Below are 27,309 nucleotides of genomic sequence, written 5' to 3'. Positions count from 1 at the left end.
TAGTTTTAAAAATGGTCAACATGAACGAGTATTTTTAAAAAGGGGTATGGAAAAAGAGACATTTTTGAGAATGCCCCCTAATAATTACCTAAACATGAGCGTTCCAATAAACTCCCAACTCCTCTAATGGTTAAACCATAACCAAACTCCCCCGTAATCAAGAATAAATCCCATAAAAATGAACAACTATTTGTGAAAACCCAAACCCTTAAAACATAAAAAAAATATCATCAATACTTGTGCTAAACCAACCCAAGAACTAAGAATAAAACAAAAACGTTAACTTATAAAATAAAGAAATAATTGTGCAACAATCATGTGGACGTCAAAGCATCCTTTGCTTCACAGCCATCATCCGTGTCATCTCCGTCACCATCATCTTCAACGTCATCACCTTTCATGAACATTAAGATCACAAAGTTATCACAGCGGAAGTTTAGAAAATGTTTAGATCGACAGGATCGCCTGCTCTGATACCTTGTCAAATTCGGGCTTATCTTGGGTTTCCTACTAAAAACCAATTGACAATAATAGATTGACCCTAACCTTTTATATATTAATGATAGTCCCTTCAAACTTCAGATGTGGGACTTGGATATATTAACACGCCTCTTCGAGATGATTACTTCATTTCGAACCGATCCCACTTGGACCGATAATAAACCCCTTCTTGGGCCCCCATTACTCGGGTTAAAAAGAGGCATGTCTGTATCCACTTTTCTAGATCCACCAGAATTTTAACCTTGGGCTCTGATACCATGTTAATTTGGGCTTCTAACTAACATAGTATCAGAGCCTACACACGCTGACCCGTTAATTAATCCGGTCCGGATAGAAGCCCGATCACCCCATTAATTGATGGCCCAAAGGAAGGCCCAAATCCATCGAGATAGCTGGAAAAAAAATAGAGCATTATCTCGAGGGGACGTAATGGATTCTGTCGAGATTAACAGCTATAGGCATTATCTCGAGGGGGCGTGTGGAGAAAAGATCCCACATCTAATAGATGTGAAGGGACTTGAGTAATATATAAAAAATTAGGGCCTCTCCATCCATTGTCAATTGATTTTGAGTTGGAAGCCCATAGTAAAGCCTGAGTTTAACACAAAATTGGTTAAAATCTCGAAACCGCCTAGGGTCATGGAAAATAAAAGAGGAACCAGCCGTTACAAGTTTGAACACTCCCCTTAAGATATGTTAGCCAATCAAATACAGTTTTGCTGCCACATTTGACATTTACACATCTTGAAGTATTAACCAACGAAGAAAAGAACTGGTGTTTGGTAAAGAAGGTAATATAAATCAGTCATGTGCAAATCTAATTTTCATGTTATACACACAAAAAAAACCCCTGGAATGGAAAAAACCACATACAGTACAATGATTTACATGTTGACAAGAGTCAATGGTCAATCTTCCTTGAGACTATTTGGGGAAGGAGTCATAGGAGACAAGCCAAGATCTTTGCACAACTCTTCATCAGGCTGCAAGCTTCCAGGTATTGCACCAAACGCTCTTCTGGAAGTTTCGAATCCCGACGCCAAGAAATGAATATACGCAGACATGTCCTCCAAGTTTTTCCCAACACTAATCGAAGACGACGCGAAGGCACTTCTCTTTGATAAGTTTGAATCAGCTCTTGATAACCGACTCAGATCAGAGGCTTTTATAAACCGTTGTGTAGCAGCTTCCCATGATAGTTCATGCCTCTGCTGCTCACTTAGTTGCGATGGTTGTTCTCCAAGAGCCTTTAGTGTGGCTCTAACAAAACCGTTTCCATCGTCATATACTCTGCAGTTGGGAAACTGTTTGAAGAACTCATTCGATATGTGATTTGCGCACACTACGATTTTTCCCATCGCCAAGGCTTCTGCAGTTGTTGTGCAGACAACATCTGTCGTGCTCGGGTTAAGAAACACTTTATAGCTGAAATGGAAGATGTAAAAGTTTAAGCTATATACACAGAATCCAATATAGACTGCAAGGGGGGAAAGTTGATGTTGAGGTATCATTACTTAGATAAAGATAAGGACATGATGCATATTTGGCTGTTAAACAAGAGACTTACTTGTGAAATAGTGAGTCGGCGTGATCACGTCCTGGGTAAACATTAACCTTCAAGTCGAGTTTCCGGGCTGCTTCTTTGATCTCTTCAGAGTCCTCTCCATCACCGTATAAATCAACCTCTAACTCAGCGAGTTCCTTTTGGTGTTTCTCAAGTAGTTTGAGAAGCTCCTTGTACCCTTTGCTCCAGACCATCTTACCAATGTAGTATGCGCCTTTAGTGAAGGGCTGTTCCTGGAGCTTCTGCTGTTCTAGTTTTCTCAACCCAATCTCGAGAAATTTAGGGTTTACACCATGAACATTGCAGACTACATGATTAGGGTATTCTTGAGTCGCAGCAGATAATCTGATTACCTGCAGGAGTAAGATCATTAGTAAAAGTTCTGATTAACATCATAATGGCTGGTCGTAGGCCAATTAACTGTCTTGATTCAAATCCAGTCATTAGATAATCATACAAAGATACCAATATATACAAAATTTAGCAATCAATACACCATGTCCTGGCTATAAAGAAGTTTACCTTGTGGCAGTAAATGCCAACAACCCAACTATTTAAGTACTTGAGGAGAAAAGCTTTGACACGACCTTGTTTCTCTCTTTTCACGTATTCCAAGTAGTTTGTGTGTACGATCCCTATGACGTAGTTGAACTTAGTTTTCCATTTTTTCCCATGATGAAACCATGTGAGATGCTCAGGCTCCTCGAGGACAGCAATGTCTGCCTCTTCATCAGGAATGGCATTAGATATATCCCCAACAGGAAGAATACTTCTTTTGTCCGTGGCAAACTGCAATAATATAATTCGAATAGCTAAGGATTCATAAAAAGTTACTGATAAACGAAGAATTTTGAAGAAAACTCAGCAGGCGTGATGGAAACTAAACTAAGAAAGATAGCATCAGCATTGATGGGTGCCCCATTAGTTCACACGCAAAAAGAGAGAAAAATGATATTCGTAGCAGAATATGGAAACCTCATGTCTAAACTCTAAAGTCAGAAGTATTCTAATTGGTAATAAATGAGAAGGATACGAAAATAATGTGCTTGTTGATGCATGTATAAGGAAAGCAGGAAAGAGATGAATAAAAAACCCAACTCAATATAATACGAGAAAGTGAACAGAACAACAAAAGTCAACTCCTTGAAACGAATTAGTAAATGTTTGGTATCCAAAAGAAGATTGTTTAGGAGAGCAAGGGCAAGCTGCTGAGTCACTCATACCTTTGCTGGATAGAAACGTATCTCAAAGCCTAAACGAAAAGAGAGTCTTTCCTCAAGCCAATGACGGACATAAGCTTCTTGCTCTGATGGGGAACGGAAAGTGATGCTATTTGGGTAGACAAGCTTTTGGTGCTTAACAGTCAGCCACGGAATGACCAAAGTAACACGTCTGTCGCCGTCATTTGCAAGGTAGGCAGCACGGAAGAGAGGATTAACAGCAGTTCCCGTCAGCCACGGAATACTAGCAGTGGTAAATATCGCAATGTGTTGCTGCTGCTGTTGTTGTTGTTTCGTCATATCATATAAATCAAGATAAAGCTCTACTGCTGAAAAAAAATCTGTAGCACTCCAATATGTCCTGTAAACAAAACTAACATAACTATTTTAGATTCTTCTAATCAAGATGACTAATAGATTCTTCTAATCATTGAGTTGATCTGATTATCGCATCAACTAGTTCAACTAAAGTTTTCTAATGTACTGTGGAATTCAAAACAATCTTTTACAGAGCCTAAAGCGATTCCGAAAACGAATTCCAAAAAAGAGAAACATTCCGAAGAGTCAAAAAAGAGCAAATCACATCAAGATACAAATAACAAAAAAAAAGTATCAGACGAATCACGAAATCAAATCGAAAACGAAACCGTACCTGATAAATTCCAATCTCAGAAACAAAAATCTCTGGGGATTGAGAGAAAAGGCAAAATCTGATCCGCGTCGTCGGAAGCAAACGTAAAGAAAGAAAAGAGAAGAAACAGTAATCTAGGGTTTGCGTGAGAGGAGGAGAATATTCTCGGAAGGTATTCGTCGTGTCTTCGTTCGTTGGATTCTCAAGTCATTCCATTTTCTTTAAACACATAAAAAAAAAAAGTTCCAGGCTGGTCTCCTCCTCCAATCTCATTCTTTTTTCCGCCAAGTCCCTAGGACCTGGGAACAAAGATCGGCTTGCCGTGTCTAGACTACTTGCCGTTTCTTTTACATTTAAACATCATCATGTTTCACTCTCCAAATAATAAACGTCGGACTTGGTGATTGTCATGGGCTAGGCCCAATATCAATTATGTGAGCATACCAAATTTATTTTATCCGAAATCAAATCATATCCATATTCGATGGCGGTTCTACATCGGTTTTCTCAAACCGAGATTTTTATCCATAAAAAGAAGTACAATAGTGTTGTGTAAGATGAGCACAGAAAGATATGAGATTCAGTGAGACTCGAGGGTTAATCTAACACCGTCTTTGAAAGAAGTTGGAGATATCTCAAGTGTCTGAATCAGTTTTGTTATGTCCATTGATATATCTGCTGGTGACACCACGCCTCGATCAACCTGAGAAAACAGCTTTTACTAGACTGATCTGCAATATTCAAAATAGCTGAGTGAAATCTTAACAAACATACCGATGATGCAGACACATGTTTAATCAAAGACATGTCGTATCCTCTGACTTCTGCAACCACTTGAGCCATTTCAACACGAGATAGCCTCTCCGGTCCACCAGCATTCAAAACCAGTTGCATCTGTTTATCATCTGAAAAGCAAAAGCAACAACTACATTTTCTCTACTATGATGTAGTTAGACAGAGAGACTCATGAGAAATAATAATCTACCAGAGAAGACCCATCTGTCTATTAGATTCAAAGTGATATTCACGAGATCCTTAACGTAAATGGGGCAACGAAACTCGTCGTGGAAGAACTCTACCGTGTCTCCCTTCTTTAAGGAGCTATCAATCCACTAAAAAAAAAATCAAGACGACCAGTTTCATGGCCAATTCAATGAGATCTCAAGTGTATGTGTATTATATGTGTTGAGAGGCACCTGAACTGGGAGATTCTTGGGGAGAGGTGATACAGTCTGAGGACCAAAGATGATACTACTTCTCAATATAGCAAAGTTTTGACACTTATCCTTGATAAGGAGCTCTGCTGCAACTTTTGATTTCCCATAAACGTTGACTGCAACAGTCTCATCTTCTTCCTTGTAAAAAGACTTGACACCTTCATAAACTGATGAAAATTGAAACCAAGTCATGACTCATGATGATGATGATTTAACAGTGGCTAATGCAAGTGGTATAACTATAACTTAACCTTGATCAGTAGAGAGATGAATCAACAAGGTTTTGTTTCTCTCAAAAGTTGATAACCAATTTACAAGAGAAGTAGGCACGTTGATAGACATGGCCGAATCTGGATCCTGCTCGCAAACTCGAGGAACGGACAGAGCAGCACAATTCACGACCACATCAGGCTGTATAATCAAAGTAGCAAATGTTGCATTCAGACCAGAGAGTCTAACAAAACACAGATTCATGTCCATTTACATTCGGAATCTGGAAGAAATCGAAGCTACAGATTACGAGATCTGAACCTGACCAAAGCCCTGCGTTACTGATTTGAGCCCTAGACCGGATTTGAGATCGACAGGAAACGCGTGGAAATGAGGGAATGCGTCGACCAAACGGCGGGGAAGGGGAGTAGAGTGGTGAGTGAAAGCGACGTCGTATAGATCTCTGCCATTGTTGCCGGCGAAAGCTTCAAGCAGGTGCTGACCCAAGTAGCCCGTGCCTCCCACAATCACCACTTTCGTCTTCTTCTCCATAGTTTCCTCAATTTCTCCGATCAACCCCTCCGGTTTTTGCTTATTTCAAATTTTACTCTCTTTTTTTTTTACTTCCACCAAAATTTAAGTTATTGATAATTCTAAATCAGTCAAAGTAAAGGAGATTCAAAGCAGTAAAGGAGAAGAACGATTTCATTATTGCCAAAAAAAGTATATTAAGAGTTTTTAATCTTTCATCAGACACATAATCGTAAGAAGTTGTAAAAATGTCAAAAAATCAAAAGAGACAAGTACAGGTGGGTAACCTAGAACTAACCCTGTTCTTGTTCTTACGCCCTCTTTAGGCATTGTTTTTTTTTTAAGACATACCACATTTTGATGAAAAAAGAATGTTGATCACAAAAGAGAATTAAGAAACGAAGATTCTTGTCTTTTGGCTTTCTTTGAAACCTGATAAGAGTTATATGATAAATAGAGTTGTTGTCTATTTCTCGTGAACGAGAGGGCTGTAGATTGGGTACCACATGTGGCGTGTGATGTAATTCACTGTGTCCTCCTGTTGGCATAACAAAAAAGATGCAATTAAATTCCATTTTCTAGTTACCTTACACATGTTTCGATACCAAATATATCTCAGTTACTTGTTTCATACCTTAGACATGTGGCCGAGATCTTTGGGACCAACATCGCCATGTCCTTCTGCAATGTCATCAGAAACTGCAGCTCGTAGAACAGCTGCCCCGACTTCAGCTGTTATGTGTCGGATGCTGCGTTTTTTTTTTTGTTCAGAAACCAATTGCTTAACATAACAGTTTTAAAAATGAGGGAATTAGAGGAAAAATACTTGTTGATTGAAGGGTAAAGGACGCCTTTTTGGACTTCTTCGTCGGTCATGTAGGATGCAAGGCTGTGCATGTTTAAATATATTAATCTTCAGCATTGTTATAAGCTCAATTTTAATAGTTCAAATACAGAAGAGAATCAAACGTAAACATTACCATTCAGCAGCTGCTAGCAGCATTCCATCAGTTACAATCCGTGCACCAGAGAGAAGAGTCCCTAGCCCTATCCTGGAAACGATAAAGACCACATTAATTCTGTTACCGTTAACAATCTATGGATGATGCAATACAGTAAAACAGTTTTGAACAAAGAAAACTAACCCGGGGAATAGGTACATGTTGTTAGCCTGATTCACGTGTCCTACTTTACCATTCTCTACAAGTGGGACAATAAAATGTGATTAGTTTTAGATTGTAGCAAATGTAGATACAAGACCATTATTAATTAATCCTACAATAACATACCAAGTTCAACGTTCTCAAATGGGCTTCCACTTGCAAAGACTATGTTTCCTCCGGCATGCTTGAAAGCATCAACAGCAGTGCACTCGGCTGTCACACGAAAAAATGTTAAGGGCACAGTATTCAAAGATATTGTTACATTATTTTGCAACGCTAAAAAAAACACAAACCATTCAAGGTGGGATTCGACATAGCAAAAATGGCTGGCTTGCATGAGTCAGATTCTCGCATTGCCTTGAGAACCTTTGATGATTGAAACCAGTAAACCATATAAGTAAACTACTAAAATTAAGAAGGTATCGTAAAAGTATTTGTTGTCTAAGAGAGTCACATACTTCTTCATGGAAGATACCACCAACTCCAGACAAACCAAGAAGAACATGTGGCCTCACCTTCTTCACCTGAAGACAAAATAAATTTAGACAAAAATATTAAAATATGATTATGTCTACATTTCAGGACAGTAAAAAGATATGGTGGAAAATGCAAGTAAAGAACAGTACGTCAAAAGCTTAGGCTTACCACTTCAACGATACTTGCTCCCTCACGTATCTCAGCTGGATTTTTGGCAAAAGGTACAGCTCCTGGGTCAAGTTTTGTCCTCTCTGTGGTGACAAGACCCTGAAATCCAAATATAATAAGTCGTTTTCAATAAGATATTCAAAGGAGCACAACCTTATGTGGAAAACAGATGATTAAACAATATGTTGACCAATGCAAAAACAATGGCTAATGGATAACTTTTAAAATGTTTTCTGACTTATTCTAGGTAAGTTCTTAGTGGATGGATTAAAACAACTTCTAAAAGCAAGCTCTAAAAATGACAATAATATGACAGTTTCAAAGTCAACTGACCTTTGGAACTACGCAAGCTTAATTATTTTATTATCAAGCAAGACAAACCGATTCAGATGATGGATGTCAAGTAGGGGAAAACAAAAACTTACATCTTTATCTATCAGGTAAAAGTTTTTGGTTGCTTCAATCTCGCTGATCCCTGCCATTCTTGCAACTGCCTGTACTGCCATCTTAGTTACACCAAGCCCAGCACTGAAAGTTATAAAAAACAAATATACAATGCGAAGATGAGAAGAAAGTTAATGCAAAAATATAGATACAGTAGTAAACGATTTCAAGTGACTATCCAAGTACCTTCCAGCTCCCACCACAACAATCTTTTGGTTCACAAAGTCGGATAAAGGCCGACCTTGAGCTCTTACAGTTCCCAACAGTCCGGCCAGTGCAACACCAGCAGTTCCCTGAGAAGTCATACACAAAATTTATTATTCAGAAAAGAAAAAAAAAAAGATATACAAAACACAAGGAGTAGCTATAATGTAAAGCAGCTGGATTTGCAACAATGTGAGTGAGCATACCTGGACATCATCATTGAACATGCAAAATTTCTTCCTATATCTTTCCAATGTTTGAAAAGCCCATTTCGCTTGGAAATCTTCGAACTAATATGATGGAGTGAACCATTTAGTCATCATTCCGACCAAAAAGTAATCCAAAGAAGATACATACTAAGAGATATATATACCTGTACGACTGCCTTTGGCCAACGTGTAAATGCAGCTTCCATAAATTCATCAATAATCTCAAGATACTCCTCTCCTTCCAACCTAGGTTGTCTGACTCCTAAATCTATAGAAATGGGAAAGACACATGAATGAGATATTAAGGAGACAAATCTACACCACGTCGACCAATTAAAGTCACAGCTTACAGAGGTCATTCTGCAGGAGCTTTTCGTTATTTGTACCAACATCCAACATAATTGGCAAAACCTGCAGAATTGTAAGCATACAATTTCGAATAAGGAGATTGAAACCATTGTTATCTACAGGAAGAAAAAAAAAACACAACACAAGATCATGTTGAGATGCACATACTCTCTGTGGATTGATTCCTGCTGCAGCGACATACATGTCGAGCTTTCCAATAGGAATCCCAATTCCCTGGACACCAAGATCTCCTAAGCCAAGAATACGGCTACCATCTGTGATGACAATCATATCAACTTGCTGAGCTGGCCAGTTATAAATCATAGACATCATCTCTCCTTTGTCTTTGGCACTGAAGTACATTCCTCGCGGTCTTCTGTACAAACCAGAATAGTTCTGACAAACCAGTCCAACCGTGGGAGTGTAAATAATGGGAGCAAAATCTTTGATGTTATCAATAAGGACCTGCAGAGAAGGAAGAGTTATGTCTGAGCCTGAGAGGGATGTGTCAAGTGAGATAAATTTTTTTTTTAAGTACAATTAAGAGAGCCAAAACTCAAACTCACTCGGTAGTACAAAGTCTCATTACGGTCATGCAATCTATTCAACATCCTCCACTTAGCTAATGACACAACATTTTCAGGCTGTCCTTGAGTATTCCTCTCTAGGGAATGAAAAGACTCAACTGCCAAAAATTAATAATACCAAAGTCTAAGAAACCCCCCTCCCATAAGAAAAAAAACATAGTATATTGGAAATGGGTCTAAAAAATCACATACTGAAACGATCATATTGCTGTTCACAGGACATAACACGAGGAGGAAGCAAGCCTCGTAGCCCCAATCTATCTCTCTCAGTCAAAGGGAAACCAGTGTCCTGCATAACAAACCAAATCAGCATTATGAGTNTTTTTTTTTTTTTTTTTTTGTTGAAGAACCCTAAAAAAATTAAGAGAGGATCGAGGAAGGACCTTGTTGAACCATGGATCGTGAAGAATATCAGCACCACGCTTGTGGACGATGCAAGGACCAGGAATCGAAGTGGAAAAGCATCGCCGAGATCCGTGGGCTCTTCTTACAGCAGCCGCAGCCTTAGAGAACCCAGCAATGTTCATCCACATCATCGGGTCCCAAATAATCACTCAAGATCCCGACCCAACACTACTACAGAACCTGCAATTCAATGATTTAAGACAAAAAGTTCAAACCCAAAGATCAAAAAAAAAAAAAAAATTGAAAGAAAAAGGATTAATTAAATAAAATAGCAACGATCGCTCCTCCTTACGTGTTTACACAGTGTAAATAATTGGATTGTTCCTCTATCCCAGTCCAGCTTTCTTTAAGAAGAGAGTAGAGAAGAAGAAGCTGTCTGAGGGAGAGGGAAGATGTCTGAGCTGCCCGGAGAATAGTAAGACCTCTCTCAAAAGGGGTCAGAGTCAGACAATAAATAAGGCATCTCTCTCTCTCTCTCTCTCTCTCTCTCTTTCCAATTCTCTCATTTTCAGAATTTACCATTTTCCAATTCGAAAATGCGAATTTAATTATTTTTCTTCAAAAAAGTCGTAAACACAAGGAAATTGCCCGAAACAAAAACGGGCAATGAAGGGTATAGAGGGAAATATGAATATAGAGATCGCCACGTGGACGGTTCTAAATCATTTTCCTAGCAGATTGGCGATCAGATTAGAGGTGAGAGGACATTGACCAACTCACCGTTAGATTATTGCCACGTGTATCCGCGTTTTTGTAATCCCGCTTTTGCCCATGCGTGTGCCTCTGGTAAAAAATATTACGTCTTCCTAAAATAAATTAAAAGAAAGGAAAGGTAATATAAATCTGAAAGATTCGAAGTATTTTAAGTGAAAACCAATCCTTTTGAAAAAAACATTATTCGCTGCGGCGACTTGACACCGTCAGCTTTTAACTCTAACCACTGCTTTCTCTACCATTATTCATTCTCTCCGTTCATGTGTAGAAAGGATTAATAATGTGATTTCGATTCCTGTAAAAATAATTCTAATCACACATTTAAAGGACCGACCCAAAAAAGGAAATAAAGAATACATGTACTTAGGGCTTATTTATTTTGGCATAAAGTAAAACATTTAATATGTGTTAGTAGTATTTCACAATCAAACACATTAACAATAATCTTCATTTTCTTTTGTCGGCGTCTAATTGATTTGAAATTCATATTAATAGAAAAAGACTTGTGTAGTTTGAATAGAAAGATCTTTACTATGCTTATACGGTATATAGATTGTTGGTGCCCCCTTCATGGTTAATCACATTGTTGGAAAAGAGAGAGAGACCTATGTATGGTTCTTATAGTATTTTAAGAAATGTATCAAATGCTTATTATGGCCATTGTAAGCATAATGCAAGATATATTCCGCATACTGGTATACCAACAATTCAATCACGTAGCTTTATATGCTGATTCCTAAAGCACTAATTCGAAACTAACTAGGTCAAAGTAAAATCGTATATGATGATTCTAAACCAATATTGGATTCTGCCTTAGATAAAACCCACCCCTAGGGCTAGTGTTATTCACCCACAGATTTACAGAATACTGATCAATTGGAATATGGAAAAAAACAGTAAATTCCTTGATTTGGGAAGATTTCCATGTGTTATACATGGCAAGGCAAAAGACATATTATTATGGTCACAGCACTATGAAATTCAAAGACAGAGCCAGAAGGGTTTTTTTCTTTTATGCTCACATTGTCTGCAAATAAGAGACCAATTAAAGGGTTCTCTCCAAACCAAGCAAAATACTTTAATGCTCTTTTTCGTAATCGTCCTTGGTTCCAAAGTTCTTGCACCACATCTGTGAAGGAATTGGGCGTACTGGCATGTGTGGCCTTTGCTGATAAACAAGAACAAACAAAAGAGGTTCTTCTTAAATAGAGATCATCAAACAAGAAAGCTGAAACTATATACAAACAGAATACAACAATTTAAGTGCCCATTTTTGTCACCAGGAACTCAAGCATTAGGCTACATTATATAAAAGCAATGCAAGTCTTAAGTCATTAACATCCAAACCACACTCTAAAACATACGCTGAAGTTGCTGGTTTCCAGAAGATTAAATAACAATGTCGAACTAGTACTACATATTCAACTGGACTTTTCTCAAAGATCTAGCAGAAGATAAAAAAAGCAGGAAAGCAAGAAAAATATTCAATGATATCTCCCAGAGGTGGTACACAAAAATCACAAAGTAACTAACATATAACAGAAAGAAATGTGGTGATCGAAAACAGGCTTTGGTAGCCTGGTAGGCTCATGAGAATCACAAAGGGTGCAAATAAAAATCAGGTCAAAGACAAACATCAAGAATAGGTTCTCATTTTGCAAAATAACATAGAGTCACTGATACACTATGGGCCAAATCTTTAAATGGCAATGACTGACGAAGTCACGATACAAAACATGGAACCGAGTACAAGAAGTTTGTAAGTTTCACAAAAACAACATTAGTGTCTTTTTCAAGACTGCCTGCTTACGAAACATATTAACTAATGCTCTGTTAGAGTAGCTTCACACAAACTGTATGATCAAAAACTTCAAAACATTGCAGGAGTAGACAGATAGCCATTAGCCACTAATATGTATAGCGAAGCATTTGATAAGCTACAGATATATTATCAAAGATAATAGCAATACAAAGGTTCCCTAAATCATGCTAGATATATTTGAATTGGAAATGGTTGTACTCAATTCTATTTCCAGAAACCACTGAAATTCCAAGCCATTCCCTTCTACTCATTGAATACATAATGTTATTCATACAAAGTGAGACTCTAAATTTGCTTTTCCAATCCAAAGAAATGAACAAATACCTCGAGCTTAGCAGATAACTTGGCGATGGGGATGCACACAAGGAAAACACCGAACATAGCGATGGCGGTGTTCCGACGCCAATGCTTGGGTCTACAGTTAGGCCCACCAGACATACTCCAAACTTTGGCTCTGAAATCGCCACCTTCTCCTCCGTGACCATGTCCATGCTCAGCTCCTCCCATTTTTTTCTATAGATCGGATCGATTAGTTCCACCAAACACCGATTCCTTTTTCCTAATTCGAAAATGAAGATAGCCAGATCGATCAGTGAAATAGAATCAAAATAAATGCTGTAAACCCAATCAAACCCTAGCCTCGGTAACATCTAAATTATTACAGATGCAACGAATTGAGTTTTCTAAGCATGATTCCAGTGGATTTTGTGATTAGAAATTGGCTTACCTTAGTGAAATCAGAAGAATCGCAATGAAAGAAGAAAGACGAAGAAGATGAGACTTTCGTCTACTTCGTTCTAAAAGAGGGTAGTGAACCAAACGAATGATGGCATTTGTCTGTAATTTTTCTGAATGCTAAGGGTCTTTTATTACGTCTGGAACGGTGATCAATATTTGGGCCTTCTCTTTAGGCCCATTCTCTCTTTCTCGGGTGAAAACGACACGATGTTTGTGTCTCTAACTCTAGAACGGTAGACGGGTTTTTTCGTGTCTCTATTCCTTCGGGGGTTTCCAAGGGGTTTCGCCTGAAAACTATGGCTGGCGACGGAGCAGATCAAACTCGGCGCTTTTTCGTGGCGGTTCACGTCGGTGCCGGATATCATGCGACGGCTAACGAGAAATCTCTTAGATCAGTCATGAGACGCGCTTGCCTAGCCGCGTCGACCATTCTTCGCCAGGTCTTTATATCATTTTTTTTGCTTTTGTTCTGCTCTATACCAGATTGATCAGAGCTCTAGAGTGCATTAACTTGATGTGTGGACTTTGTTTTACTCTGTTTAATTTAGGATTCTGGTGAGTGCATAGATGCTGTTTCAGCCGCCATCCAAGTTCTGGAGGTACTTGTTTGGTCTTTGTCCTTTGGTTAAAGAAGAACTCAAACTCTGTAGATTCGTGCAATGGCTGCTTAACCATGAATCTTTGTCACAATAGGATGACCCGAGCACAAATGCTGGTAGAGGCTCTAATCTGACAGAAGATGGTCATGTGGAATGTGATGCTAGTCTTATGGATGGCGATTCAGGGATGTTTGGTGGAGTTGGAGCAGTTCCAGGTATACTTACTTATAAACCTCTCATTACTCTCAACCTTTCTTCTCTTACTTGTTTGATACATTACACTACTTGTGGAATTGCTGAATACATTTTGGACGATTGAACTGTAGATCAGGTGCCAGAAATGCTATCAAGATTGCTGCTTTGTTGCTGAAAGAGCAGACGAGTGGATCAACTCTGTTAGGCCGTATACCTCCTATGTAATGAATCACTCTTTTTTTTTGTTCTGTATATCAACTCAACTTTGAATGTGTTTCGTTGCTAGCACTGAAATTTCTCCTCTGCCTCCCCCAGGTTGTTGGTTGGTGAAGGAGCTCGACGTTGGGCTGAATCCAAAGGTGTTCTTTTGCCTGAAACTGTCACAGAAGCTGATCAGGTTTGAGATTTTCACATCTTCTTTGATTTACTGTCAATTATCTTGTTGTTTTATTCCTTGAGAATGATTTTTGTGTCCTACGTATTGGTTTTGTTTAAACAGTGGCTGGTTACAGAGAGAGCAAGAAATCAATGGAGAAGGTTCAAGACCATGCTTTCTGAGCTAGAGGCAAAGAGTACCCTTCCTGCTGAAAGGGAAACCATGAAGGATGAAGCATGTGAGGATAAACCATCAGCCTGTGCAGCAGGAGATGAAGATAAGATCATGGACACTGTTGGCGTAATTTGTGTTGACAGTCAAGGACACATTGCGTGTGGTTCCTCAAGTGGTGGTATCGCAATGAAGGTAATATTAATCAATTCCTAGTTGTTCTTTTCTACTGATAGAAAAATTTATCCTCTCTTTTGAATAATGCATATCAGATTAGTGGCCGTGTGGGTTTAGCAGCAACTTATGGTTCTGGTTGTTGGGCCTCCTCTAAAGGACCATTTGGAGTTCCATTTCTAGTTGGCTGTTGTGTGTCTGGAGCTGGAGAGTATCTAATGAGAGGATTTGCAGCTAGAGATTGTTGCACTTCATTGTCACTGTATATATCCCTTATCCTCCGTAATGGTTATGCATTTCTTGATGTGGCTTGTTCCTTAATAACAAAGCTAAGAAGGGATTTCTTATGCTCTTAGTTCACAGGCTGGTCCAGCATCTGCAGCCATGAAGGTCTTACGTTCTGTAATGCAACAAGAGGGTTCAAAGAGTGGAATTGCTGACAAAACTGCTGGTATTCTAGTAGTTCAGGTGGATGCATCGGTGGCGGTAAGTTTAAGTTTTTTAACAACCTATTTGATTTTTTTTTTGGTTCTGAATATTACTTATTGTTCTGATTACACTCTAAAGGTCCCTGGAAATAAGCCAGAGCTGAATGCTGTTGAGATAGCTGCTGCGTACTCGTCACTGTCGTTTGGTGTGGGATACTATGGGAACTCTATAGAGAAGCCAAAGGTATGGCCTTTTCCTTTCGGTACCAAAATAAAACCTTGTCATTATTAATGGTGGAGCTTGAGAACTAAGTTTAGGATCATCGGGTCTCTTTGAACAGATTTCGATTCTCAGGACGAGGAAACAGACGAGCAAGGCTGGGGTAGATCATTTTGAAGCCCGGATTGATCTCCGCTCAACTTGTTGCTGATTTGCTTTCTACTCTCTCGAATCTGAGTGGAGAAATATAAGTCCGGATGGGACGCACCGGCCTTTCATTCAACATGTATTTAAAAGTAACTCTGGATCAAGTAACAAGAACATACAGACAAGATATAATTAAATGGCAAAAGATAATTATATATCTGGTTTACTACTTGGTTTGATATATTTTGTTGAAACTGTCAAGATTTTGTCCATGTTGAAACGTGATTTGACACTGTAAAGATGAGGAAGAAGAAGAAGAAGAAGAAGACCAAGTTGGGTTATATTGACACTTTGTTATAACATGGGGATAATTGTTATGGAAAATTAATTGGGTTAGCTGCTGCATTGTCATCACTGTCTTTTGATGTGAGATACTATGGTAAATCTATAGAGAAGCCAAAGGTATGGCCTTCCCCTCTTAGATACACAAAGAAAAACTTGTCACCATTAGGAACTTGAGAGCTAAGTTAATCTGACTTGATTAAAGACAAAAGAACAAGGAAAGTTTAGTAGACACCAGAGCAAAAATCATTGGCTTCAAAATCCAAAGTAAGATTTCAAAAAAAGGCCAGCAATCATCTTTTAAGTCACTGGAAGTTGTGAATTCTCTTGGCTGCTATTAAAGTGTTGACTAGAAGCATGGCTATGGTCATTGGTCCTACACCACCAGGAACAGGCTGATGGCTGATGCAACTTTGCAAGCTTCCTCGTAGCAAACGTCTCCAACCAATCGGAACCCACAAGGAGCACTTGAATCCTGCAGGTTCATATTTTTTTTTGTCACATATTGGATTTGATTTGATCATTCGTTATATTACCATATTTCAAAATCATACACTCACCTCAACACGTTTAGTCCCAACATCGATGACGACTGCGCCCGGTTTTATCCAGCTTCCTCTGACCATGTTTGGTTGTCCAGCAGCTGAGATTAAAATATCAGCTTCTCTTGTAATTTCTTCAGGGTTCTCTGTTTTTGAATGGATAATGCTAACAGTTGCATCCTCCCTCTACATTTACATATAATACATCAATAAAGACTAAAAATGTAACTAATGAATGATTTAATAATCCCAAAATGGCATCTTTATACCTGCAGTAACAGAGCAGCTGGCATACCAACAATGTTACTCCTTCCTATAACAACCGCTCTTTTACCTTTGATGCCAATGTTGTATCTACGCAATAACTCAATGCATCCTTTGGGAGTACACGGTACAAATAAGGGTTTTCCTCCGCGCATGGCAAGGCGTCCAATGTTTAGCGGGTGAAATCCGTCAACGTCTTTCTCTATACTAACCGCATTCAATATGTTCAGTTCATTCATATTCTGCACAAACATCCCAAAACACTATCGTAATTCACTTCTTATATTATAGTAATGAATGTAATCATAGACTTTGTTTACCGATGGCAGAGGCAACTGAACAAGGATTCCATGGACACAAGGATCATCGTTGAAGCCTGAGACAGATCTCAAGACCTCCTCTTCTGATGAATCTTCTGGTAAAAGAAGATTGAATGATTGAATTCCAGCGGATTCACAAGCTTTCTTCTTGTTCTCACGTAAGTTGCGGATTCCTCGTTCTCCCCAACAAGGATTACTGCTAAACCAGGAACCACACCGATTGATTCCTTCATTCTTGAAACTTCGGTTTTGATATCATCTCTAATCTTTTTGCCCTCAGCCTTTCCATTAATTACAATCGCGGATAAAGAAGAAGAGGAGCGAATGGAGAGAGTGAAGCTACGGCCAGACGCAGTTGTCCGTAAGCTGACGCACGGGCGGGGGAGGTAGGAACCATTGCGGTGGTTTAAATGGTTGTGACGCAACATCGTGGAGGAGGAGCATTCTGTAAAAATATCTTCTGCAATATTTTCGGGAGATCAAACTTGTTTTGTAACTAATCAGTCCTTTTATACTCTGTAATCGGTTTGGTAAATGATCAAGGAAATACAAAGATTTCATGGTATCAGAGCCAAGTTAATATAGCTCTCAAAATTTCCTTTGGTTCTCTCTATTCAATCTAATACAAAGATTTTCATTTACTAGACAACCAGAACAGAACAGTAGTAGTATACTGCTGTGTGTCTGGAGCGGAGAGAGTGTCTTAAGAGAGGATTTGCACTTTGCAGCTAGAGAGTACTGTTGTACTTTATTGGCACTGTATATCCTTCTTGATGGTTTGGGTGTGGCTTATTCTTCTGTAACAAAGCTAAGAAGGGATTTATTATGCTTTTAGTTCACAGGCGGGCCGGGGCCAGCATCTGCGGTATGAAGGTTTTAGGTTCTGTAATGCAACAAGAGCGTTTAAAGAGTGAAACCGCTGACACAACTGCTATAATTCTACTAGTTCAGGAGGATGCTTCTGTGGCTGTTACTCCCAAATTTTAGAAGAGCCTTCTCCATTTTATTGACGTGTTGTTAAAAACAAGGAACAGACGGACAAGAAGAAGTAAAGAAACACATACTATATGTCTGGTTTCATAAAACCAGACAAACAAACAAACAAACCAAAAAAAAAAAAAAAATTACTTTCGAAGACCAGAGCAAACAAGCTATTGGAATAGAAAGAGTACCAGGATTTGTTTTTTATTCATAGGAAATTGTTTTCAACCAATTGGCCTTAAAAGAAAGGCCAGCAGTAATATTCTTGTAAGGTTACATGAAGTTGTGATTTCTCTTGGCTGCGGTTAAAGTGTTGGATAGAAGCTTGAGTAAGGTCATCGTGAGTCGTTCGCCAATTTTAGCAGATGTGATGACTGATGCAACTTTGCAAACCTCCTCATAGCAAATGTCATGTCGGAAAGTTATCGAGGGATGTATTCATATTTGGTGCTAGAACGTTGAGCAAATTAAGGCATGTAATGTAAGCAAGGCTTGTCGGATATCTTGTGATATGTCAAACATCCCTGTGAAAGGATGGAGAAACAGTAACATGTCGCTGTTTGAGAGTTTGTGGGATGAGTACACACCATCGTTTGCAAAATAGGTCGATGTGAAACATTAAACTCACAAAGTGGGTGCGGGTGTAAATAAATCAACGTTAAATAAAGATGTTAGGCCAACATTCATGAGAAGGGTGTAGTTAATAATACTATTCACGAAGCTTCATGCAACACTGTTCTCTGCGCTCAGGAAGAGAAAGCAAATTCATATTCATGGTCTCATAAATTTAAACATAAATTCAAACCACGTTCTTCAAACAGAAGTTTTTGCAACTAAAACAGTACAACAAGTCATAATTAAAATAAGAAAAGTTTCATCTGGTGAATAAAACAAGTCAAGTAGCAGAGCGAGCAATAGTGTTGTGGGAGGCTAATACCGCCGCGGGGGCCTATCGAGGAATCTTTTCAAACGGCGCTCCAAAAGAAAAGAACCACAATGTTGCAGCCTTTAAAGTTGGGTAACTGGTGGTATTCCGGTGAATATTTAGCCAGCGTAAGATAAAGATTCCACCCTCCCTTGTAACTTAGTTTTAAACCCCTTTCTTCATCATCCACATCAATGAAAGCAATTCTGCAGTAAAGAGAAGTAACACACAAGGGTAATCACTAGTCAGTCAATCTTACAGTTGGTATAATGGAAGTAAAGAAAAAAATAATATTGGAGATGAGGAACAAGTAGCAAACCCTAAGCGAGCACCGGTTAGACACTCAATGGGAACAAAAACCCTCAAGACTTGACATCCCCATGACTCAAAATGTTTCGTCAATGCGCTCTTGGTCTCATCTCTGGTGAGGGAAGTATCCAATCCCCTAACTAAGATAGTATAGTCGTTGTTCATATCAGAATCTTCAGTTTCGTAACAAGCACTCATGTGTTGCCAGTTGGTCCATTTTCTCTACGGGTTCTTCCTCCTCCTATACCGTTATATGGACAATCAAACCAGGATTTATTTGTGATTCAAAAGTCAGTAGAGTAGAAAGCTAGCTATAAAGTGTTAAGGTATCATCATTTTGTTGTCAGCCTACACAATACAAATTAATGCAACAGAGCAACAAACTGCAGATCATCAGATGAACGATACCTTGGATGAAGTATCCGGGGATTTGGTCAGTAACATCTCCTGCAGGTTTTTTTACATATAATAGTTTCAGTCAAGTCAGCAGAAACAGAGACCCCTAGCTAGCTAGTAACCAACCACAACTTATAAGTTATTATTGAAGAAACATGCATATATATATACCTTCATTGAAATCCCCGGTAGTAGATCAGCATTCCCCATGAGAAAATCCTGCAGGTTTTTCATAGTTTCAGTCATCTCTTTGAAAGATTTCCTCAATTTTTTCATTTCCTGCCATTCAATTTCAAGAGAAAAAAAAAATGAATTAGAGAAATACTCATTAATGTCTGATCTATATATATATATATATATATAGAAATTAAGTGTGGTGAAAAAAGATACAGAATCGAAGCATATATGATCGGACATTAATGAGTATTTTTTTATTTTTATTTCTAAGTAGTAAATAGAAGAAACGTCCTAACATGGATCGCGTAACTAATATTTACAGAATCATACCTCTCCTCAGATGTCTTCTTGGGTTCCAAATCATCTTCAACAGTTTGCTACAGAGTAAATTTAACACTATGTGAGAGTGAGTGAAATGAGTGAGAGAGAGAGAGAGGACATATATATTAAGTTAAGAACGTCGTTCGTGGCACTTCTTCTGTCAAAAGAAAGATTATTAAGAAATTATTAAGAGAAAGACGAACTGTTAAGTTTTCTGACCTTGCTCTTAGATTTCTTCTTGCGTTTCTTCGGATTTACATCCGTCTCAGAGTTCTGTAGCTCTCCCTCAGCTTAAGCATCAAAAGAAAAGAAAAAGAAACAGTTCGAATTAGCATAATACAACAGTTCCATCTCACCAAACTATCTCTATACATATGTATATGCATATGCCTTGTATAATTAAGAGCAAGCTAAGCAGATTTTATATATGTTATGTTGATGGTTAAAATACCCTGGAGCAACAAAGAAACCTAAATTTCTTACCTTTCTGCAAAGGCTTCGTGCCCTCACCATCTGGTGCTTCAACATCGGTGGATGTGGAGCATCTCTTCAGTCTCTTGCCCTCCTTGCCCATGGAGAAGATGAGTTGAAAATACCAAGCGGCTATTTTTTCTACTAGGCAAACAAGAACACTGGTCGTGGCTTCGAGCTTAAGTTAGGGTTTAACAAAAATATACATACATTCCATGTGGAATTAAACGACATCGATCAATAATTTCCGAAAAATACATATAGACATAAATTTTGGAATTAAACACACACTAGATTTTAACCTGCTTGCATACGATAATTATTATTATTTATATTTTATATTGTATTTGTTTGTTAGATATTGGATGTTTTGTAAATAGAGTAATAACTAAATTTTCCATTCTTTTGTGCGTTAAATGTTTATATTAATATTTAATGGGTAATACACTTCATGATCATTTGTTTTTTATATTTAGTTTGTTTTGTTTAGTGTTTGAGATTATATTCTAATTTTTGATTATTATAACAAAAAATAAGGGATCTAAATACATAATAAATAATTTATACACTGTGATTAAGTCAAATTTTTCCTAATGATTTAATTATTTTAAATAATCTTAGTTAAATCAACTTGATTTTTTATGTCAAATATTCTAGTATTTGTATTGTTGACAAATAATAAAATAAGGATTTAACTTGTGTTAGCACAAATTTAATGATATTTTATTAATTCCAACATGTCCTCTTTATAACCCATCTAATATATAACCATATTATATAATAGTTTAAACTTTTAAAATTTTACATATTTGTAATATTATAAAATTTTATTAAGTTTAGATATATAATTATAATATTTAAATAAATGTGAATCGAAGTTCTTTCTACGTTAAGAATCAAAGCTCACAGGTTTTGGAAAACAAAATGGGAATCAAATAAAATGTTTTCTTTGTTTGCAAAGGATTAGGAGATAAAATATATTCAAAACACAATAGAATGTGTGGTTAAATATATCATATTTTATGTTCCAATAGGAATATACAATATTAAGAAATAAAATCTGACATAATGTTATTTTCGGAATTTTTTTTGGGATTAACTTTGTAAATAAGTTTTTAAATAAGTATAACTTAAAATGTACTTCAAAAATGTATATATATAGATTAAAGCTATGAATTAAAACAATAGTTAAAGGACATTATTTGCTTGTAATTAAATTTGTGACTCATTTATTAATATATTAAAAAAATACTAGTAAATATTTCCTTTTTGCCAAAGTTCAGTTTCTGTTCAATAATTATGTTGACAAAAAAATCTTACTATATTAATTGGGAAGTACAAATATTGAACTAACCTTAAAATGTGTAAAAAATTTACATTCAATTGCCATTAAAAAAAACCTAATCAATCTTTATTAGTAAACAAATAAAAATCGAGAGACAGATCAAATTAAATTAAATCTCGAAAAGTAAAAAAAAAAATCTAAACTAATTCATATTTAATTTAAAAAAATAACAGCTAAGATTTTAAAAATTTAATCTAATAAAATCTACAACTACAAATTTTATCAACATTCCGAGTTAATTTTTTTATCAAAAATCTAATTGAATAAAATCTATATCAGTTCCGTTTAAAAACTTAGATTTTAAAAATTAATCAATAAAAAATAAAAGATATCCTACTATATTAATTGAAAAGCGCATTTATAAAAATAACATTAAAATTTTATATTATAATGCCATTAGAAATAGTAAAAAAAAAAAATCATTAAGGATAATTAAGATAATTTAACTAGGATTAGGCATGTCAATTAGGGCCAAAGCCCACGGGCTGGCCCTGCCCGGCCCTGAAAAACATTGGGTTCGGGCTTAAATATATATGTCCAGGAAAAAAATCGGGCTTTCCGGGCTCAGCCCGTTTAGGCTATAGGGTTTTTCGGACTAGCCCGACCGGACTCGGGCCAGCCCGAAAAGCCCTCAAACAAATATATTTGTACTTTTTTGTTAACATTTTTGTTTGATTGTAATATTTGATTAACAATTTATTGTAAATAAAGTTTTAAACTCTAATCCTAGTTTTCATATTTACTTAATAACCATACTTAATACTTTAAAATTTTTATTAATGATATTTTATATAAATTATATATTGGTTTATTTGGTTAAAGTATCAAATTTTATTTAGTTTTAAACCTTTTTTATTAAATTAAGTTAGTTGTGGTTAATATAGATGCGTTATTAAATTTTTGATTGACTTGTTTTATAGTGGACCTTCAAACACTGCTTTTTAAGGCTTATAAGTTTGAATTTTTGATCGATATGATAAGCCCGAAAAAGCCCGAAAAGCTCTGTAGTCCTGTTAGGGCCTGGCTCGGACTTTGAAATATAGACTCGGAAATATTTCGGATCGGGCCGGACCGGACTCAAACATATGCGGGCTTTACGGGTTTTGCGCCGGACCGGGCCGGGCCAACCCGATTGACACCCCTAACTAGGATAGTGTATTAAAAATAAGGTATTTAGAAATTTTCATTCTAAACAACTAAGATTTCTACAGATATTATCCGATTTTATACGGATTTTTTGGCAATAACCCTGAGACAGATTTAATAACCTGATTGTAAGTAGCCTAGATGAATGAATAATAATGAATAACAAAAAAAACAAAAAAAAAAATTTCAAATTTAATTCAAATAAAATGTTTAGTCCACTTATGTTATTATTCAATAAACTCAGACTAGTTAATTAAGTGAAAAAAAAAATATATTTCAAATTTAATTCAAATAAAATGTTTAGTCCACTTATGTTATTATTCAATAAACTCAGACTAATACCATAACCTGATTGTAAGTAGCCTAGATGAATGAATAATAATGAATAACAAAATAACAAAAAAAAATATTTCAAATTTAATTCAAATAAAATGTTTAGTCCACTTATGTTATTATTCAATAAACTCAGACTAGTTAATTAAGTGAAAAATAAGATTATTAAATCTAAATTTCTCTAAAATTATTAAATCTAAATTCAAATCGGTCCTGACATCAATAAAATCGCTCTATGCTTTTAGCCAGGAAACCGATTTGGTAGGAGGGATAAGCAGAGGTTCACACCCAAACCCAACCCCTGAATTCATCGAGAGTCACACTTTTGGCCAAACTGACTCCATGAGCAACCTACCTTCTTTTTGATTTTCTAAGCAACCAATTTATCATGGACAAGTTCAATTGACTCAAAATTCAGAGGAGATATTCAAAGAAATTGGAGAACTCATATCCTTCATTATCATGAGTTCCATATAAAACATTCAAACATTTTTGTATCAAAATTTTCGACAAAAAAAATTCCCGCCAAAAAAAACTTACAAGGTTTTTAAAAGGTTTTCAAAATGTTTTTAAACACCTTGTAAACGCTTTTACAAGGTTTTTAAAAGCGTTTATAAGATTTTCTACAAGGTTTTTAAACACCTTGTAAACGCTTTTACAAGGTTTTTAAAAGAGTTTACAATGTTTTTATAAGGTATAAATTTTAAAATTAAAATTTTTGGTGGAAATTTTTTTCGATTTTGGCAGGAAAAAATAATCTTTGGCAGGAATTTTTATTTTTATTTTGATGACTGTACATTCTTGTTGTCATTCAAAGAAAGAGTAATTTGATCATTTTGTACATAAAAATGAGTAGTTTTAAAAATGGTTAACATGGAGTGGTATTTTTAAAAAGGGAATTGACAAAAAATTAATATACGGTATATTATGGGTCAAGTTATAGAATTAACAATCAAAATACACTATATAATTTTAAAAACTAAACAATTCAAAGAAAATTAACAAACAAAAATTCGCGGTGCACCACGAATCAAAATCTATACAAAATAAATATTTTTCCATAAATTATATTCAACATATGATTTAGTGACATAATGTTAAATCCAGAAAAGAAAAAAAACTTTTAAAACAAATAAAACAATTCTATATATGATGCTTTAAATAAAAATTACAAAATAAACAATTAAAATTTTAATCTGTGTTCTAGGCTCGGCGTAAATGCTTTATTAAAAAACTTCATAATTATTATTTAATCGACGAAAAAAAAATCATTATTTAATCAAAGACGCATCATGTCTCCGGTATGGATCGGTTATTAGGTTTCGCTGTTTCGGTTACGATTCCCACAGATTTAACCGGAAAAAGAACCGCAGACAACCCCCTCCTGCTTGACTCGTCCGGTTCAATACGGTATGCAAACCAAAAAAATGATTATTTCTTTGGTCTTAATTCATCAATGTGGAAGCCAAGCAAGCATATTGAAAAGAAGAAAAGAGAATGATAATTTTTTGGGGTCGTCATATTTGTGAAGAATTTCCACAGATTTGAGAGTGAACCAAATTTACTAATCCACAAGTAAGATTTTGGAACCGAACCAAGTCATCATCACCCATGGGATGGGGACACCTCAATCCACATCTTTAGAAAAGAAAACCCTATCGACCTTAAAAAGTTTCAATAAACGTCGTGAAGAAGGAGCAATCGGTAGACATCATCAACGCCATTTTCTAAAATAGGCACACTACTCGTGACTTCCTACTTAAGTTAGGGTTTAAACAAAAATAAAATAGAATTTGTTAGGCTTTCGGGAATGTATTCTTGTTCCAAAACGTCTGCAAAAGAATTCATTTATACAAGTTTAGAGATAGAATTGTAGAGTTTATGTACTTAAGTTTCAGAATCTGTAACATATGACACCACTCTTTCAAAATGTATTCCATATCTGGATAAATTTAAACGTGTTCTGGATCAAATAACAAGAACAGACAGAAAATGTTAAAGACAATCTATGTGACTTAAAACTACATGTTTTGTTTCATACAACAACAAAAAAGACCAAAGCAAACCAATGGCTACCAACAACAGAGTAAGATTTGTTCATTCTTAAAAAGCCAGTAATCTTCTAGTAATGTTACTTGTTTATTCCAAAACAGCCAGTAATCTTCTAGTAACGTTACTGGAAGCTGTGAATCCTCTTAGCATATATACACAAGCATCCCAAAACACTGTTATATTCAAGTTATGAAAATGATCATAGACTGTGTTTACGGATCGCAGAGGCAACTGGACAGAAGGATCATCGTTGAATCCTGAGACAGATTTCAACAAATGTAGCCACGGCCAGAACCCCAGAAGCAGTGGTCTGTAAGCGGAGAAGAAGAGAATAATGGGTTTGTGAATGGACGCTGAAGCATGATCATCGACTAGCCATAGAACAAAGTCACGGAAACGTTTGATCTTCTTCTCGATGAGTGATCCAACGGCTTAATCTGGAACCCATAATCAAGAAGATAAATAATAAATACACTAACTAAGTCAATACCAATCGATGAAGGAGATGCATGAGAGAATATACTTACTGCAGTCATATCATCCATGAAGTATGCATCATGCTTTCCCTCCAAATACTGAAACGGATCTTGCAACCAGACCATATCAACATCGTTGTACATTACATTGTAACCTAACTCCAAAATTTGCAAGAGATGCTGCGGCCTACGTGCTGTGAAATTGAAGAAACCCTAATCGCATACGAGAAGTCAGTTAATACGATCAATTCCATCGCAATACAAGCTCTTAGCATAGAGTATCACTTACATAAACAGGGGATACGAAAATATTCAACTAGCATCAAAATTCACAAAGCAAAATGGTAGCTACTACATCCACAAGTTGAAAATCTTTTGTTATTCATAGGATCAGCCATGGATGTACCAAACAAACCTATGATCCGAGTAATCAGTGACATAACATTAGCTAATTAACGAAGATCCGTATGGTGGAAACTAAGTATCCAATCTCAGATGATCTAAAACTAACAAAGACACTACGCAAAACCCAGATTTGATTAAAATTGAATGGAAAACTCAGAGCAGATGTTATATACCTGGGAACCGAACTTGTGAGCCGTCTGAGAATCGAACGCCGGAGGGATGAGAACGGCGTGACCAGGCCACTTATCGTTAACCTTGTAGAGAGTAGCGTAATCCTCAGCGATGACGAGGACTTGATCCTGATGCTTCTGTCTAGAAACACTAATCAACCAGTTGTTGAGAAAAGGCAAGTAAGGATAGCTGACGGCGCAGACGATCACGGTGCCGTTCTTAGCGACGAACTTGGCGGCTTGAGCGAGGGAATAGCCGCGCCATCTAGATTGAGAAGAAGAGAGTCTGTTTGGGAACGGGAATAAAGGAGATCCAGCCCAGGGTAGGAATACGCCGAGGATAACGAGGAGTGCGAGTAAGAGGAGGAGACCGTTGCGGCTGAAGAGTGAGATTGGACGGTTCGAGGTTGAGGAGTTAGAAAGCGGAGATGAAGAGAATGGGTTTGTGAATGGGTTTTGGATTGGACGCTGGTGAAGGAACTGTTGCTGCGCCATTTTTTTTTTTTTTTTGTAGTTTCAGACGAATTCGAAATCGAGAAGTTTATTCTATACAGAGAAGAAATTTAGTGGGAAGTGTTAGATCTGATGAGGGAGATCTCAATAACAGAAAACAATGGCGATTCTGATTTCATTGTGAAGAGTTTATTTATATTTTTACTACCAATTTATTTATTTATTCCGTTTATTAAATCGGGTCGTAATGTTGGATCTGTCGGTGTTAAATGGGGTTCAAATATTGAAATTAGGCCCATATATCGGCCTTATCTGCCAGTATCACCAATTGGTCTTTTTTTTTTTTGGTGACTTGTGTTATGTTATTTGTCATTTTAGATAACTATTTTGACATTTTCAGGTAAAAACTATCTAATTT

The 27,309-nt window shown here is 36.7% G+C and overlaps 7 protein-coding genes across 9 annotated transcripts; 1 reads left to right on the top strand and 6 right to left on the bottom strand.

Annotated features, from left to right (window-relative positions):
- LOC104737722 (digalactosyldiacylglycerol synthase 2, chloroplastic-like) lies at nt 1,254–4,230 on the bottom strand. The gene is made up of 5 exons (XM_010457968.2): nt 3,938–4,230; nt 3,289–3,646; nt 2,588–2,854; nt 2,069–2,418; nt 1,254–1,926 (listed from the first exon to the last, which is right to left on the bottom strand). The coding sequence occupies exons 2-5, from the start codon at nt 3,583–3,585 to the stop codon at nt 1,410–1,412; spliced, it is 1,431 nt and encodes a 476-aa protein (XP_010456270.1). The 5' UTR covers nt 3,586–3,646; nt 3,938–4,230; the 3' UTR covers nt 1,254–1,409.
- Nucleotides 4,347–5,946, bottom strand: LOC104737719 (methionine adenosyltransferase 2 subunit beta-like). The gene is made up of 6 exons (XM_010457962.1): nt 5,665–5,946; nt 5,385–5,544; nt 5,113–5,300; nt 4,902–5,028; nt 4,691–4,821; nt 4,347–4,619 (listed from the first exon to the last, which is right to left on the bottom strand). The coding sequence occupies exons 1-6, from the start codon at nt 5,893–5,895 to the stop codon at nt 4,497–4,499; spliced, it is 960 nt and encodes a 319-aa protein (XP_010456264.1). The 5' UTR covers nt 5,896–5,946; the 3' UTR covers nt 4,347–4,496.
- LOC104737720 (NAD-dependent malic enzyme 2, mitochondrial) lies at nt 6,066–10,373 on the bottom strand. Its single transcript, XM_010457964.2, has 19 exons — nt 10,172–10,373; nt 9,858–10,059; nt 9,667–9,763; nt 9,454–9,572; nt 9,056–9,352; nt 8,890–8,950; nt 8,704–8,807; nt 8,537–8,620; nt 8,313–8,419; nt 8,108–8,210; nt 7,683–7,781; nt 7,496–7,561; nt 7,331–7,403; nt 7,164–7,250; nt 7,020–7,074; nt 6,855–6,926; nt 6,701–6,763; nt 6,509–6,623; nt 6,066–6,412 (listed from the first exon to the last, which is right to left on the bottom strand). The coding sequence occupies exons 2-19, from the start codon at nt 10,008–10,010 to the stop codon at nt 6,341–6,343; spliced, it is 1,827 nt and encodes a 608-aa protein (XP_010456266.1). The 5' UTR covers nt 10,011–10,059; nt 10,172–10,373; the 3' UTR covers nt 6,066–6,340.
- Nucleotides 11,476–13,249, bottom strand: LOC104737718. Of its 2 annotated transcripts, none has more exons than XM_010457961.2 (3): nt 13,143–13,249; nt 12,740–12,974; nt 11,476–11,761 (listed from the first exon to the last, which is right to left on the bottom strand). In XM_010457961.2, exons 2-3 carry the CDS (start codon nt 12,920–12,922, stop codon nt 11,672–11,674), a joined length of 273 nt encoding a protein of 90 aa, XP_010456263.1. In that variant the 5' UTR covers nt 12,923–12,974; nt 13,143–13,249; the 3' UTR covers nt 11,476–11,671. The 2 variants fall into 2 exon arrangements, with proteins under 2 accessions (XP_010456263.1, XP_019089938.1); XM_019234393.1 differs by having other exon boundaries at nt 12,740–12,967.
- LOC104737716 (putative threonine aspartase) lies at nt 13,389–15,689 on the top strand. Of its 2 annotated transcripts, none has more exons than XM_010457960.2 (10): nt 13,389–13,593; nt 13,702–13,752; nt 13,847–13,967; nt 14,079–14,117; nt 14,262–14,344; nt 14,447–14,689; nt 14,767–14,930; nt 15,025–15,154; nt 15,236–15,340; nt 15,438–15,689. In XM_010457960.2, the coding sequence occupies exons 1-10, from the start codon at nt 13,450–13,452 to the stop codon at nt 15,525–15,527; spliced, it is 1,170 nt and encodes a 389-aa protein (XP_010456262.1). In that variant the 5' UTR covers nt 13,389–13,449; the 3' UTR covers nt 15,528–15,689. The 2 variants fall into 2 exon arrangements, with proteins under 2 accessions (XP_010456262.1, XP_010456261.1); XM_010457959.2 differs by having other exon boundaries at nt 13,392–13,593; nt 14,084–14,168; nt 14,263–14,344.
- Nucleotides 16,182–17,359, bottom strand: LOC104738563 (bifunctional protein FolD 3, chloroplastic-like). Its single transcript, XM_019234802.1, has 5 exons — nt 17,137–17,359; nt 16,932–17,026; nt 16,617–16,853; nt 16,366–16,533; nt 16,182–16,280 (listed from the first exon to the last, which is right to left on the bottom strand). The coding sequence occupies exons 1-5, from the start codon at nt 17,357–17,359 to the stop codon at nt 16,182–16,184; spliced, it is 822 nt and encodes a 273-aa protein (XP_019090347.1).
- Nucleotides 25,315–27,075, bottom strand: LOC104737715 (UDP-D-xylose:L-fucose alpha-1,3-D-xylosyltransferase MGP4-like). Its single transcript, XM_010457958.2, has 3 exons — nt 26,442–27,075; nt 25,915–26,076; nt 25,315–25,824 (listed from the first exon to the last, which is right to left on the bottom strand). The coding sequence occupies exons 1-3, from the start codon at nt 26,931–26,933 to the stop codon at nt 25,759–25,761; spliced, it is 720 nt and encodes a 239-aa protein (XP_010456260.1). The 5' UTR covers nt 26,934–27,075; the 3' UTR covers nt 25,315–25,758.

Source organism: Camelina sativa, chromosome 13 (assembly GCF_000633955.1).
Source record: "Camelina sativa cultivar DH55 chromosome 13, Cs, whole genome shotgun sequence".
Taxonomy (NCBI): Eukaryota; Viridiplantae; Streptophyta; class Magnoliopsida; order Brassicales; family Brassicaceae; genus Camelina; species Camelina sativa.
Note: the sequence above shows the minus strand (reverse complement) of the source record. Positions and strands in the feature narration are given on the sequence as shown.